The 16221-nt window shown below is 31.8% G+C and overlaps 1 protein-coding gene and 1 pseudogene across 8 annotated transcripts in view; one reads left to right on the forward strand and one right to left on the reverse strand.

Annotated features, from left to right (window-relative positions):
- Nucleotides 1–6304: 6304 nt before the first annotated feature.
- Nucleotides 6305–16221, reverse strand: part of LOC148617136 (adenylate cyclase type 2-like) — a 99220-nt gene continuing 89303 nt past the window's right edge. For 6 of the 8 annotated variants that reach the window (XM_088584464.1, XM_088584466.1, XM_088584465.1 and 3 more), the window contains 7 exons: nucleotides 15669–15750; nucleotides 13991–14149; nucleotides 13336–13365; nucleotides 10731–10877; nucleotides 10189–10426; nucleotides 8643–8767; nucleotides 6305–7914 (listed from right to left, as the gene is read on the reverse strand). In XM_088584464.1, coding sequence (XP_088440590.1) covers nucleotides 7786–7914; nucleotides 8643–8767; nucleotides 10189–10426; nucleotides 10731–10877; nucleotides 13336–13365; nucleotides 13991–14149; nucleotides 15669–15750 — 910 coding nt within the window. In that variant the 3' untranslated portion in view covers nucleotides 6305–7785. The remainder of the gene's footprint in view (nucleotides 7915–8642; nucleotides 8768–10188; nucleotides 10427–10730; nucleotides 10878–13335; nucleotides 13366–13990; nucleotides 14150–15668; nucleotides 15751–16221) is intronic. The other 2 variants (XM_088584470.1, XM_088584471.1) reach the window with 1 other exon arrangement.
- On the forward strand, nucleotides 15772–15915 carry LOC148617137 (5.8S ribosomal RNA; annotated as a pseudogene).

Raw genomic sequence — 16221 nt, forward strand, 5'->3', positions numbered from 1 at the left:
TTAAAATTATTAGTATTCCAAATGAAACGTAATGAGATTCAACCTTTGCATATAATTGTATGGGCGTACGCATCATGCTCATAAGTTTACATGTGGTCTAAGTAGATAAAGGCACACATTGTCTGGTGTAATATACAACAAACTGGGGAATGTTTTGTTTGTTTTTTAATCTTCTTAATGTCATTGTAATTGACAGCTTATGAATTAATATACATGTACATGCAAAAGATATGGAGTTTTAAGTAAACGTGTGCTTGTGCAATTATTAAAGTACATGTGAAGTTGTGTCATAATTTCTAGAAGCAACTGTCTGCGGTGTGAATTCCTTTGACTTCGGTCAATGCTTACCTTACCGGCACACCTAGTCTGATGCGCTCTGGTTGTCTTTTGGCGGACATATTAAGAAAGAAACAATTTTCATATATGATTTATTTGGACTTTTATTCGAATGTTAGTGATTTATTCCTGTTTAACGCCAAAGAATTCGTATTATACCACTGTCTATCCATCGGTCCTCACGCTTTATGAAAACACCAAAACGCACTTTGGGAATCATGACATTATCAGTTTATCAGTACAATGTTGATAGAGATAGGCGTTGATTCAAGTGGGGCTCACCTAGCGCCCCGTAAAATTGGAACAATTTGTTGGCATGAAATCTTGATTTTCACAAAATCTACCTCCAAAAACTCTTATTCTAATCTGAAATATTAGATCCCCGCTCCAAGGAGTGCTTTTATTGCTTTCATATCATCTTTGAAAACAAAGAAAAAGGTTGACGGGCGTATTATATGCCTTGGTGCTGCAAAATAAATATTTTCCCGAGTTGCTGAATTTTTTTTCGGTATTTTTCTTTTTTTCTTTTTTTATTTTTACCATTGTTCTTCCCTTGGATCGTAAATTAAAGTATGTTTCTCGTTCCTGTAAATTGATGTATTAAAGATTGAAATCCACTAAATAATTTTTTGCAAAATATTTTTAAAGGAAATACTGTAAAGATCCTTAGTGTTTACAATTGCATCATAAAAGACCCTTTTTCGGAGTTAAAGGAATGGTGATTTTGAATTCACTTATCGAAATATTATATGGCTTCAATTTAAACTGCTATGATATTTTTGCCATTTTGTTGAATGCATGTTTTCAATCACTACTGCAAGTGCTAGCGCTGTACTTGCTTCTCGCGATCCCTTAATTGGTCAAATAAACTCGACAGTGTATGCTCCTGGTATACCTTGTAAACATTTACTAATTAATTCTGGTCAGAAGTCAATGTACATAGCATCGAAGAAGCTAAGTCGTGCGCCTGTTAGTCGATCAGTCGCATGGAATTTTGAGACTTACATGAAGCTGAGGTTAATTCAGAAATTTGTTTCCGAGAAGTTTCAGGAAAAGAGTGACGTGAACTTTAATGCACCACGCACGTGATTATCTTTTCGTGTAAACCTTCGTAGAAATAGCTGTTCATGGTTTTTCCCTGAAGTACTGAATCACTGCTGCAAAAGTGTTTCTGCAATGTAACTGTACCAGGTGGATTAAAGTGTACTGTCTCCACACCTTCTCGACAAGTCTTAATTACAATAATGAAACGAGTACTCTTTCTTTGACAAGTTCATCTAGTTAAATGGTTGTATGTAAAGGTCAACAACCTTGATGATGAAAATTGATTTTGCAGTTTGTTACGGAAAATATCAGAGATATGTACTACTTTTACTCTACATTTATGTGTCTGAAAACTGAGGACAGTTGTCCAAGTAATTACGGATGAGAACGCTTTTGACATTCCGAGAGCTGGCTCTGCTGACAGTTCCAGCGCAACCAGCCGCATGAGAGTAGTTTCAGGGCTGGCTGTGGGAGTACAATTAGAAGATCCGTCTCAAGAACAGATCCACGGCACTTGTAGAACTGTCCTAGAGCCGGTTCTTCGGATAAGCTTCCCTGAGAGGTTAGAACTGCATCTCATTTGTATTTTGTGATATCAAGAGGTTGAAGTTTCTTATTTAAGAAAATGGGATTGATTAGTATATGCATTGTGCTATTTTCGCCAGTATTGCTACATGTGTAACATGTAGCAGTTACAATGTTAGTGACAATATTTGGGTCCAAAGTATTTGTTTGGTTTATACAGGTTATGATGCATTTGCATTTTAAAGTAGGGACTTCCAACGGATTCTGGTTTTCGATTTATTTGTGGTGCGGTTGACAGGTTTAAGTGTATCCAGTTCTGATTAAAAGCTGCAAACCAATTGGACCTTAATCACAAATCACTCATTGCAGAGGGAGCCAATAATTGTAAGAAAACAAAAACAGAAAAAAAATCACTACCATTTACATGTACTGAAAAAAATAATGTTTAAATTTGCTTAATATGAAGCCATTATATGAAACCATCGCGTATAACACATTTAAAGTGAAGAGCAAACCAAATTCTTTTAAAGGGAGCCAAATTTTGCAATTTGATTTTTTACCAGCATATCCATGACCTGAATTGGTATTAGGCAGAAATTCATTACAGATATGCCTTGTCACAATGAATCTACAAACCAAATTTTATATCCATTCGATCAGTAGTTCGTGGACGAAATAATGGAGCCCGAATACCATCAGACGGATGGAGGAACGGATGAACAGGCGGACGAACATGCTCCTACTATCCATATTATTCGGACCGTTAACTTTATTGACGTGTCATAATATCATGTTTGTTCTCTACCCTTTTCACTTACTTGCTAGCTATAAAATGGTGCATAATGTAACCAAGCGGCAAGTCCTATTACTTTATATATATAGGAAGTGAGCCCCTGACCATTAAATGCTGATTTAAAGAAAATATAGAGAACACATTGTCCAAAAATGCATTTTTCTCCCATTTGCTGTCTCCATGGTAACCATGAACCAGTTTATGCAAATCTGAAGACACTTTTCCAGTTAAAACTTCACCAAGTTTGAGCTTTTCTGGACTAAATTTGAATGACCTAGAACATTTTGATTTTTTTTGGTCTGGAATCACTTGTGTAAAAAATTGAAACATCAGCCAAATCTCATGAATGAAAGGGTTTAAAGGCTGGAAATAATTACAAAAGGAAGACAAAATAATTAAAGTAAAATATATTTATTCTTGAGAACTTTTGATCATTAACAAATTGTTCTTTGTGAAAACATGGCATAATATAAACATATATATATATCAAATTAATTACCAGTCGATATAAAGTTCAGGCACTGTCTATATTAACGTGATTCATGATGAAGAAAAACCAACTGAACAAACAATGCTTTTTCAATCTACATATGCTATATTTTTACGTAACAGTTGTCCTTTCCATATTCAGATCTGTACTTTTGATAAAATCATACATTTATCTCCCACTAAAATCAACCAAATCGAACAAAATCAAGAACGATAACTCTTGCGAAGTTCTAATTTCATGTACAATCTATATAAATTTTATCTCAAAAGTGCAACACCCAAATGAAAAACAAAGACTGGTTATGTGATCTATAGCGGTTTCTGAACAAGAAATAAACGTGAATTTGATGGGTTTTTGACATGCATGAATCACCTCCTGTCTGATTTTTACAAAGACTGATTCTTAAGAACACAACACAAGTTATAACAAAATGGAATGCCTTTATCTTCAAAATAATGCAGTACTGTTAAATGTAAAATACATGACAAAAATAAGAGATTAAAAAAGAAATATTTCATGGTGTAAAAATTTAAAATATGACTAGCTAAATATGCAAAACAAATAGAAAATTTGAGTAATGACTTTTTTCATAGAAATGAACATTTGTCTATTGAGAGTGTCTTTTTTTGTGAAATACTTTAGTGCATTTACAAAATTCATATGAAAATAACTTGAAATATTTTCTAAAGATCACTGATTTGGATTTATTTTAAGGAACATATTTGTATAAATATAAGGCTCAAATGGTCAAATTATGTAAAAAAAATTACCTATAATAATATTTCAATTAAGATGGTTTCTACACTGACATAAAAAGGGAATGTACCTGTAAATAAAATTTTCTATCAAAGTTTTTTTAAATATTGAACCAACCAAAAATTTGGCCAGTTGGCAGATATGCATGGGGCATAGTTTTATATTCACAAGAACATGGAGTGGAAAGTATGTAAAAGCCCAGTTCAACGAAGAAAGGAAATATAGTTCTCATGTCCCAAAAAAAGGGTAAATCATTCATTATAATAAATTGTTGATAGGGTCTTTATTGTAAGACATTGTACTCTGGTTTATAAATTAAAAAAAAACTTATTCAGAGCGGCTTCAACAACATGGTTAATTTAGACATATTCCTGTTTTGTTCAGGATTAAATCCAGATAGACAGTTACCAATGTACCGAGAAAAAATAACAAAATGTTCATTGACGAAAAAAAAAAATCCATCTATCACTGCTGTTTCTAACTCTTTTAAGCTTTCCTTTTAATATCAATCCACATCTTCACACAATCATGACTAATTTCCTCTTTCAAAGAGTTCATTTTTTTTCTAAAGCTTCCACCCTACACTTCCTGTGCCTTAATCTCATGTTTCCAGTCCAAATACCCACCCACTCATCATAATTTCCAGCTAAATGACTACAAATTAACGCCCTGACATTGTCAACCAGAGGAAACCTTTCAATTAAGTACAGTGAAAACTGTCAAAACTAAACCCATTCAAATATGTTCAGTTTAGACAGGTAGGTGTTCAGTTTACTCAGGTTAAAAATTCTTTTAAATTTACAGAAAGGGATTAAAAAACCGTTTGGAGTAGACAAGTTTTCAGTATTTTCAGGGTTTGGTTTAGGAAGGTTTCACTGTATAAAATAGTTCTATTGGTATTAGTTCCATGTCATAATAGGTAATCAGAACACAAGATGTAAGATCCTTAAAATAACTCCACAGTTGACATGCCAATCTAATTAGTAAAAACATGCATCACTGTCATCTCATCAATCTTAATTTTTAAAATCCATGTTTGTCAATTTGATCACTATGTCCTATTAACATTTTGAAATATCTAATTTTGCATCATAATTAGGTTAGATTTCCTTAAATACTGTAATGTTTATACATCACAAAAATACTTTATGAGATATTTTCTAACTGGCTACCGGAAAGATCATACATCAACAAAATATTCTATGGTATTCAGTTACACCTGTAAGTACCTATAAAGTATTTTAGCATAAACCTGTTCAAACAACAAATGGTCTTGTCTTATCAGGTCTTAATTACTGAGAAATAATTTTATGCAAAAATATATGAATATTGTCCAAATAATTTTTACTTCAATTCATAGGTAAGGGCATGCCTAAACAACAATAGGATTAAATTCTTTTAATCTTAATTTATTTTCCATTTCCAACTTATGTCAACATATCACCTGCATTTTTCGTATCCCCCCCCCCCCAAAAAAAAAAAAAAAAAAAAAAAAAAAAAAAATTCTCACTTGTTTATCTGAACTGTACATTTATAAATTGTTCAATTCTTTGAAACTTGTCTAAACAGATGTCTCTAAACTCAAGACATAACTTCATAAATCATTAACTGAAAATTGCAAGATGGAACAGCATTTGAAGAATTTGAAGAGAATGTATTCCCTTATGTAATAAACCTATAGAGCTATAGAGGATGAATACCACTATCTATTTCTTTGCACAACATTATACATCATATCTATATACTTAAGTACCAGTATTTCTAAAAATCAGACAGGAGGTGATTCATGGATGTTAAAAACCCACCAAATTCAGTTTTATTTCTTGTTCAGAAACAGTTACTAATCACATAACCAGTCTTAATTTTTCATTTGGTAGTTGCGCTTTTGAGATAAAAATCATGTAGATTGTACATGAAATTTGCACTTTGGAAGAGTTATCGTTCTTGATTTGGCTTCATTTGGTTGATTTCAGTGGGATATGAATGTATGATTTTCTTAAAAGTGCAGATCTGAATGCCGAAAATATTGTTGTTTTTTGACAGTACAGCATATGTAGACTGAAAAAGAACCATTTGTTTGGTGGGTTTTTCTTCACCATGAATCACTTTACCATCGGTAGTGTCTGAATTTTATGTAGACTTGTACTTAAACAATTCTATAATGAGTGGAATGCTAACTTACAGTACTGTACAATTTTTGTGCAATCTTACTATAGTAAAACTTGTATAAATTGGCCACTGAATAAACCAGTAACCTGCCTGAAACAGACACTTTTTAAAGTCACTATTAATCAGTTAAAATGTATCTGAGCCTTGGAATTTAATAAAGTGAAAAAGCTCTACAGTCCAAAATGATTTTGTTTTGGAACATTTCAATGTATTACGGAATTTGTTTTCAGAACAAATTTCATCTATATTTTGTTGACAATATTCTGTAATTTTGTATTGATAATGTTTAAGAAAGGAACATAACCAAACCAGAAACTTGTAAATTCTGATATTAATTATGAGATTTTATGTATGATGATTCCTTTAAAAAGCCTCTTTACAAAAAAAAGCCAGTCTTGCTCAGCAATTAGCATAGCAGAAATCTTCTCCTATAACACTGTTCATGCAGTCAAGCAATTCAAATATAAACTGTAAAGGCAGAAAAAACAAAGACTTAAGATGTTAATATAATTTTCCCAAGCTGCACATACAGTAAAATCTGTCTGAACTGAACCCTCAATAATACCAAAACCAGACATTTTTTTAAGCCCATTTATAACAATTTTAATGTCTTTTAAAACCTTTGTAAACTGCACTGTTTTAAAGTTTCAAATGGGTTTGGTTTAGATAGGTGTCACTTTGAAAGCTTTGCACTTCATAACGAAAAAAAAAAACAAAACAAAAAAAAAAGCAAAGACGCTTTACAACATTTTATCTAATGGAATCACCTATCTGATTTCATCAGTGCAATTAAGATAAGCAATTTAAAGTATTGACACAAGTAATTTATCAAAAATATCTAAACCATAACATGAATATTAAAAAAGAAAAAAAAATAATGATATTTTTTCTACAATAATTGACAAAAAAGACACTAACATACAAAAAAAAATGATAAATGAAATACACATTTATAATATCATTTGAAATATTTGGCACTAAGGTAGGACAAGACAACAAGTTATCTGCCCTTGAATCTGTATCACAGATCAAACTTTCATCACAGTATCTATCAGTGACTGTCCTTGATTCATGACTTAATTTATAGCATTGCCATGGCAAGTAAAGGAATAATCTCCCCATTTTCTGGTTCAGTTGATAATGTTGGTATTGTTTCCAGATCCACAACTGATAACCAAAATTGTTTACATCTTTAGTTGGTACCATATCAGTTCATCAAACCAAACATACCATAAAACTTCTGTAAGACATTAGTTATCACAAAACAGAAAGCACCTTTCATAGGCCAGGCACCAAAGGCTGTAACTGTCTTATCAAAAACTCACAACCATTCTTACACCTTCTTCAAATGGATGCAGTAGATCATAAATAAACAAAACATTGCAATTCAATGCAGAATGCAGAAAAGTCCAAAGCTGAAGTTGTTTCCATGCACACATTTTGAAAAAGAAAAGCAATTGATTTCTGACATCAATTGTTCAATCAGCATATTGCATTGACATAAACATGGACAGCTGGAATAGAAATTACAAAACTCCAGTTTTGATTTGACCTATTTATATTAAATATTAGTTCCTCTTGATCATTGACCTACTTAACTAATCACTCTGTATTAATTGGTTGATGGTTCATCAAGTCTGGGACTACCTTCAATTGACCTTTGACCTTTTTGTCACAACTTAGTTGTTTCATATGGTACAAAATAGGTTGGCATGGGTTCTTTCCCTTTGACATGTGTTATTCCTTTGTATTGACAATCAAATCCTTCTTCTATCAGCACTTCAGCTGTCTTCTCTGGCACCTGTAAGGGAAGATAACTAGATTTAAAATATGTTCAGAAAAATTTGTAACATTTTAAAGCAGGCATATGGCAAAGTAAACCAATTATATATGGTCAATCAGAAACTATTATTTGCCTACTCATTGCAAAAATTGTAAGCCAAAATGTGATTATAGTCATTAAATTTGTTTTTTTTTGGAAAACCCAACTTCATTTCTAATGAAACTTTTTAATTATTGTGATTAAAGTAAAAAGAAACGATTCCAGAAGCAAAACATTTTGTGTTTTAATATGATTTTTAACTCTGTCTACGTGGGATGGAGCTATTTGCAATCAAACAACACTGCTATATTGTTAAATTGCTGATACATACACCAACAAGATTATGCGGGACTTCCTAAAGTGTGTCTGTGTTAAAAATTCAAACAATCACTTTCTAACTGAATACCTCATTTCTAAATTACATCACTTCTGACAGAATGATTTTATGCCATTTACCATCTACATAAATAGGACATTCCTATAACAGATACTTTTTACATAAATTCCATGTTCATTTAAAACAAGTAGAAATGTTGATCTGCAGTTCACACACTGGATTTTGATTGTGTTCTTAATAAAAATACAGGATAATCAAATTCAGATAATGTCACCCTGAATATTGGTGAATGTTACTTGAACAATCAATCATATACAGTAATTCTAAACATGCCTTAATTTTAGATACATAACCAAAGCATATACAGTACCTGAATTTTAGACAACTGTCCACAACTGTCCATACGGCTGGCAACATTAACAGTATCTCCCCAAATATCATATTGTGGTTTCCTTGCACCAATAACACCTGCTGTAACAGCCCCATGGTTTAATCCTGTTAAATGAAAGCAGTATATGTTGTCTTTTTTATGGATAAGAAATATATCAAATTAAGCTACTATCAACCTAAATTTTAATTTCTCCACTCTCCCCAGTCGCCAATTTACTCCACTGTGATGCCACAGTGTCTCCACCAAAGTAAAAACTACCGGTAAGATAAAATTACTCATTTACATGTAAATACCGTTTTAATTATTTTTTTTCTGCATATATATGAAATGTTATTAAACTTTAAGAATCATTTAATATATTTGGGTATGAAGGCAGAAGGACTTAAATATAGACTTATCTTGGAATGTTGACTCCACTGTGTTGGGTGGTGACATTGTGACTCCACTCATACAATCAATGGAGAAATTAAAATTTGTGTTGACAGTAGTGTATATTAGAATCTTTAAGAAAATGACTGTTATAATCAAACATTTTATTTCGTAGTTTCCTTGCATTGTTATTATGTATCACTTATCCTTGATATATTTAAAAAGATATTAATAAAAGGCACTGCAGAGTGCTGCTTGATGTCTGCAGAGGTTAACCCTGAACAGTTGGGGGAATTATGGATCCTATATTTTAACTTCAAACAACTTTAAATTGCAATTTTTACACAGCATAGGTTTTTGACATAGTTGCAGTTATAGGCTTATGGTTAAATTCAATAAATATCAATCAACTCCAATGAAAACAATGCCATGAAACAAAAGAAAAAACAAAGCAATCCTCTAATTTGTATTTCAACTCATCACTAACATATATTTCAATTTGATTTCAAATTTTAAATATATATTTTCACACTTAAGGATGTTCACTGGTAATGTCAAGCCATTTTTGTCAGATTTTCAAACTTCTCTGGTTTTATTCATTTCATAGCATTAATATTTTTTGCATAGTGACCCTAATTTTTCCTTTCATAATTTCATTAAGCATACCATAAAATGTTATTTGGGACATTTTTATGAAATCCTTGTTATTTGTTCAGTGTTTTAATAGAAAAAACCTACTGAGACAAAACCTATGGAAAATCTAGAGAAATCCTTTTCCCACCCAAATTTCAAATGCTTATATCTCAAAAATGAGGAGACTGACCCATCTATTTTTTCTTCTCGTTTTGTTCATGTATGAAATGTCCTGAAAGGTTTCACAGGCCTTTGAAATACTTGTTATTACTAAACAGAGCAGTGAACATCCTTAAGTTTAAACCATTATTTTGTTATGAAATGTATAGATTTTTTGTCAGGTGAACATAGTTGCAGGTATGCATTTTGTGGTTTAAAAAAAAAAAAGATAAGTGCTTCAAAGTGTTAAAAATCAGTTATATGCTTACTATTTTGTGTGCTTATCAGTCCATCACAGAAATAATGAAAATTAGTACATCACAAAAATTTAAGATATGTTCACAGTACTCATTATTCAACTTACCAACTCTCAACCTAAAATCATTATAGCAATGTTTGTTGATTTCATCCAAGCTTGACATCATGCGTAAAGCAAAGTTTGTCATGGTAACAATATTTCGACGGAATTCTGTGAATGGTTTACTATTGACCCGCTTTAGGACACGGAAAGATTTGGGAGTTCTCAGTCCCGTCACTGCCATGTAAGTACTGCCTATAGTCTTGATCTTCTCAACACTGACAAAATCTTTCATGGATAAAAGCTGAAAAACAAGAAAAAAAAAGAAAACTAATGAATGAGGTTTATTCTGCATTATATAAGGATAGAATATTGTGTACAAAGTTGCTGGAGCCTAGAATTCAAATTTTCTGTTTCCAATGCCACTTGAAAATTAGCCCAGCAAAGTCATATTTGTAATTTTATCAGGTAGGTTTTTGTGAAGAAAAACTTCAACTTACCTGTAGAAAGCAAAATATTTCTTATGGATAGTTTAATCATGTGTCAAAGCTTTTGGTAAGGTTTAAAAAAAAATCTAAAAAATGGATGACAACATTAGTTGTACAAACCTGATCGAACTCTATAATAATTTCATTTAGTACCCTGATACATTCAATTCCATTCTTGTTTGAAGAACTCTGCTGGTAAAAGTCTTTGAAGTTTGGTATTGAAGCAAACATCACACACACTTCTGGATGGTATTCACTGTATAGATCCTGAAAATACAATTAATCTTGTAAATGAAAAAAATTTTCAATGACAATTGTGAAGCCATCACTTTGTTTGAGTGGGTATGTGCAATTTACCTTCGTTTGATTTCAAGTTGCAATAGGTTTTATTAATGTACATGTACATGTAATTTTAATTCAACAATTTTAAACTTTCTCACTTGATGCTGACTTTTGTTTCATTTTTCTTCATTGAATTTAGGAATAGGGTTTGCAAGTCTTGTTCACAAATTTATTTTTATCTGGAATTTCGACTGTTGAAATCATTTGTGTGTAGTCTGCTCTATCAATATCATGCATAGTTATCAGATAATTCTGTTTGGAATTATTTCCAAATTTATTATAGAGTAGAAATAGTAAAGAGCATTTTTTATATCATATTTTAGAAAAAGAGGTTTTCATTGATTAGACTACAGTCTTTAATGTATAAACAACTGCCTCCTCTGTTTTTGAATGGGATCAAAGAACTAGTTATTAAGAATTCTCAGGGTCATGTGAGAAGGCTTACAAACCCTAATACAAATGATATTTTTTGGTACAATGATGTATTTTTACTTTAAATCAGACCTCATTATAAACTTTAAAACCATGATTTAAAGTAAAAATACATTATTGCAAAAAATACCTATTGTAATAGCGCTATCAAAATACCAATTGTAATAGCGCTACCAAAATACCAATTGTAATAGCCCTACCAAAATACCAATTGTAATAGTGCTACCAAAATGCCAATTGTAATAGCCCTACCAAAATGCCTATTGTAATAGTGTTACCAAAATACCAATTGTAATAGCCCTACCAAAATGTCAATTGTAATAGCACTACCAATATACCAATTGTAATAGCCCTACCAAAATGCCAATTGTAATAGTGCTACCAAAATGCCTATTGTAATAGTGCTACCAAAAATGCCAACTGTAATAGTGCTACCAAAATAACTATTGCAATAGTGCTACCAAAATGCCAATTGTAAAAGCACTACCAAAATGCCAATTGTATTAGGGCTTGTAAGTCTCTACTACAATAACTATTTTTGGTACAATAATGTATCTGGTAGGCTTGACATATTCACCATACCTATTCTCTTCTATTATACTGTGAAAGTAAGTTTGTAGATTCTTGAATTTGTGGTTTTGAGATTTTCAGTATACACATTAATGAGAATCTCCTTTTCGTTGGGAACCAAATTTCATAGTTTGGCCTACACACGAAAACCACAAAAATTGGAACCTCATGAACATTAGTACTTTCTCTTTACCTTAAATCATGATTTTAAAACTTAATTATGAGGTCTGAAAACATTTTTATAACTGTAAATCATTTGTTTTATTTCCTAATAAAATAAGAGGAAATTTGAAAAGAAAATTTGTCTAAATATATCAGCTGGAGATTGTACTTAGTCTTTATGTGGTCTAAATTAAACAGGCAAATGTGCCACATACATGTTTGATAATCATATGGTGCTCAATTCATATTATATTGTTAGACATATGGTAATCATCTGATAATCATATGATAATTTACATATGGTATTTATGTGATTATCATGATATGCATGATTCTTGTATGTTAATTATAGCTTGGGATGATAATCATGTGTTCATGAACAACATATGACTATCATACGATAATCAAACGATGACCATATGAAAACTGAAACATATCATGCTCAATTCATATGATAAACATATGTTGCAAACCAAATGATTCTCATGTGTGGCACATTTGGCTCTATACTAGTGTCAAATCTAACATATAGCATGGTATTTAAAGGTTAGTAGACTATAGTTTTATTTCAAAATTACATCAATACAAGTTTTTTAACAAGATTACATCATGAAAAAATTATATCCTAATATGCCTCCAATCATTCTAATTTTCTAGGTGAAGCAGGGGAAAATTAGAGGTGATCTAGTTATCCTATAATTAATCAGGGTGTGCAGTAATAGGTGTGCTAAAAGGTATGTAAAAAACCAACACAACAAACATCAAGCACATAACACAATACACACATAACACTTCTTTGGCAGGATCTACCAATCAGAAGTTCTAGGAACATGGAAGTTAAGTGTAGTTTTCAACAATACTAGAGTGAGTAAAATAGCTAACTTCAAGGAATAAGAATTGGTCTTCCCTTTATTAAAATAAAAGACCAACTTTAATTGAAATATCTATGAAAAGATAAAAGTTTAAATATCCTTGTTAATTGTAAAGTAAACTACTTAAGACATTTCATCAGGTAATGATCATTTAATCAAGGGCAGATCAGTTCTATTTCTTAAAATTAGCTATTTTATTCGCTGTAAATTGCCTTTTTAAGAGCTATAAGGATAAAGCGTCAGTAACTAGCTACATTTCCAATACTGTTACATAACATGGCTACGGGCAGTTTAAGGGATGAATGGACAGTCTAAAGACCATACATTACAACATTGACAGAACTTACTCTATAGGTTGTGTAGGGTTTTTCCTTTTGCTGAAATATTTATAGCTGATTTCAAGCCAATATGCATGATTAAATACAATTTATTTATTAATTCTCAGCCATGCAAACATAAACTGAATACAAATATGGAAACTTTTATGACCTTGACACATTCTTATTTTACATGAATTTATTTCTTGATGCAGAAGTATGTAATATGAAAGTGGTGAAAGAACATATCAATGCCTATCTATAATGTTCTGCTATATATCTTTGAAAACATAACCAGCTTTTTTTAAAGGTAACTTGCACCCCCTATTGCACATTCTCCTTTCAAGGAATATAACTAAGTATCTTTATTTACAAGTAACAAGCTTTCTATAACTGTTTAAAAGATATAAAATTATAATTAGAACAACCAGCTGTTTATCTGACCTAAAGAAATCACGAAAATTTGAACCACACAGAAGCAAATCCACAGATTCTCAAGGGTGAAGGTCCCTTGACTGACCTAAGAGAGAACCTGGCTCTGCCATGGCTCAGTGATTTTCCTATATAATCAACTATATTACCTAAGGAGGGGCCCTGGATCCTTCTATGCCATATATACAAAATTAACTATATTAACAACATCAAATACTGGGGAACAAACACCCAAATTAATAACAATTCTTACATCATGTGATTTTGGTGCTTTAAGGAAATATTCTGCGACATGTTTCGGTAAGATATTTTGTAGAAGTTTTTCATTCAAGGCTGATGTATCCTGTAGCTCTTTCTTCTCATTCGTGCATTGCTCTCTCCATACAAAATCTAGCCTATTTGTATATTCAACCTGAAACAAAAACAAATGATCTTTATTTAATTTTCAAGTGATGGAATGTCAGTGACATCCTAAATATATAGATGCTCTGAACATAAATGGCTCCAAATCGTTCTGTATACCAGAAATGGCATATGGGGTTAGGAAGTGAGCTTTAAAGTAGAAGTCTTTCTAAAAATCAGACAGACGGTGATTCATGCATGTCAAAAACCCACTAAATTCAGTTTTATTTCTTGTTCAGAAAGTTACTGATCACATAACAAGTCTTAGTTTTTCATTTGGCTGTTGCACTTCTGAGATAAAAATTATGTACATTGTACATGAAATTGGCACTTTGGAAAAGTTATCGTTCTTGATTTGGCTTAATTTGGTTGATTTTAGTGGGAGATTTTGGTTATGTGAAAGTATAGCATATGTAGACTGAAAAATTATCGTTTATTTGGTGAGTTTTTCTTCACCATGTATCACTTTACCATTGGCATTGTCTGAATTTTATGTAGACTGGTACTTAACAAACTGAGATGCATAGCATATGATATAGGAAGTCTCTCATGTTCCCCATGGTTGAGACATCAGGGACATATATAAAGGTGCTGTGCATTATGAACAATGTTATTTTATAACAAACAGTTCTGCCTCTTATTGGCAAAACCTAAAAGCTATTCCAACATTTAAATTTTATGTTTCCTTGTTAGGAATAAAGACATGATTTTATGAAGTCAAATGAAAAAGGGGAAATTGGTGAAATCTAAAGTAAACATAGAATAAAAAGAACCATAACAGAAAATCCCATGTTGGATCATCTAGTAAATTTGTTTGTAAGAGAAATACATGTAGAAGGACCTCGATAAAAAGAGGAATAGAAATATTTTTTTGGCTTTAGACCTTTATCTTCTAACTAAATTCTATTACTCAGAATGGTAGTTTCAAACTCCAGACTGTGGTTTCTTTGAGTTGTAATTAATCCAAAATAAATATCATCGTAGTGGAACAAAACGAACACTTGACCTGTAACTTATCATGGTGAACTTATATACCAAAAATCATGTCATAATCTGCAAGCGTTCAGAAAAAAAAAGTTTAAAAAACGGTTATTTCTGTAAATTTAGCTAAGTTTAAGGCCCTTAATTTTGGTAAAAATCATCGGAGTGGAACCAACCATAAACTTGTCCTGTACCTTATCATGGTTAATTTATATACCAAAATCATGTCAATATCTGCAAGCCTTTAGAAAAGAAGTCCGGAAAACTGTTATTTCTATGAATTTTGCTAAGTTCAAGGCCCATAATTTTGGTAAAAATCATTGGAGCCAAACAAAAATTACACTTGACCTGTAACTTATCATGGTGAATTTTTATACCAAATACCATGTCAATATCTGCAAGCGTTTAAAAAAGAAGTCCAGAAAACTGAAGATGGACTGATGGACTGACGAACATACGGGTCAAAAACATTATACCCTTCGCAACTTTGTTGTGTAGGGTATAAAAATGACTAGAGTTATCTACCTTTGACTGTATATTGCTCTTACCTGTCTGTCTAAGAACACTAGAGTAACAAATAAAACACCAAGGTAAACAGAACCAGCTATAGCATCACTCATCATACCATTGCTACAATATATCAAAGTTGTAAACTTTAATAGGGGTGGATAAATCAGCGAAGAAAGCAGACAGTTGTGATAATTGATGTGAATTGCAGGACACATTGAACATCAATATCTTGAACACACATTGCCGCTTTGGTCTACTCCTGGAGCAACACTTGTTTGAGGGTCAGTTAAACATTTTAATCAAATGGACATGGATGCCTTCTATGATGGAACACTATGACTTAAAGACAATTCCTGAAGACAAATATGACATTGTGACCAATGATACATAAATTCTGTAGAACCATTCATCCTGAAACTTCATACTAAATTTTGAAGTGTTTCCTGGAAGTGTGCTGTTTTATCTATGGAATCACAAAAACATCAATGGCAGGCACATGAAAAATAGGATGAGATACATGTATTAAACTTGAGACAAAAGTAGTACAGGTACATATAAAAATTATACCATCATGCTGAAAATAAGTACAAA

The sequence above is a fragment of the Perna viridis genome, chromosome 5 (assembly GCF_037379345.1).
Source record: "Perna viridis isolate PV_CMFRI_1.1 ecotype Kerala chromosome 5, ASM3737934v1, whole genome shotgun sequence".
Classification (NCBI taxonomy): Eukaryota; Metazoa; Mollusca; class Bivalvia; order Mytilida; family Mytilidae; genus Perna; species Perna viridis.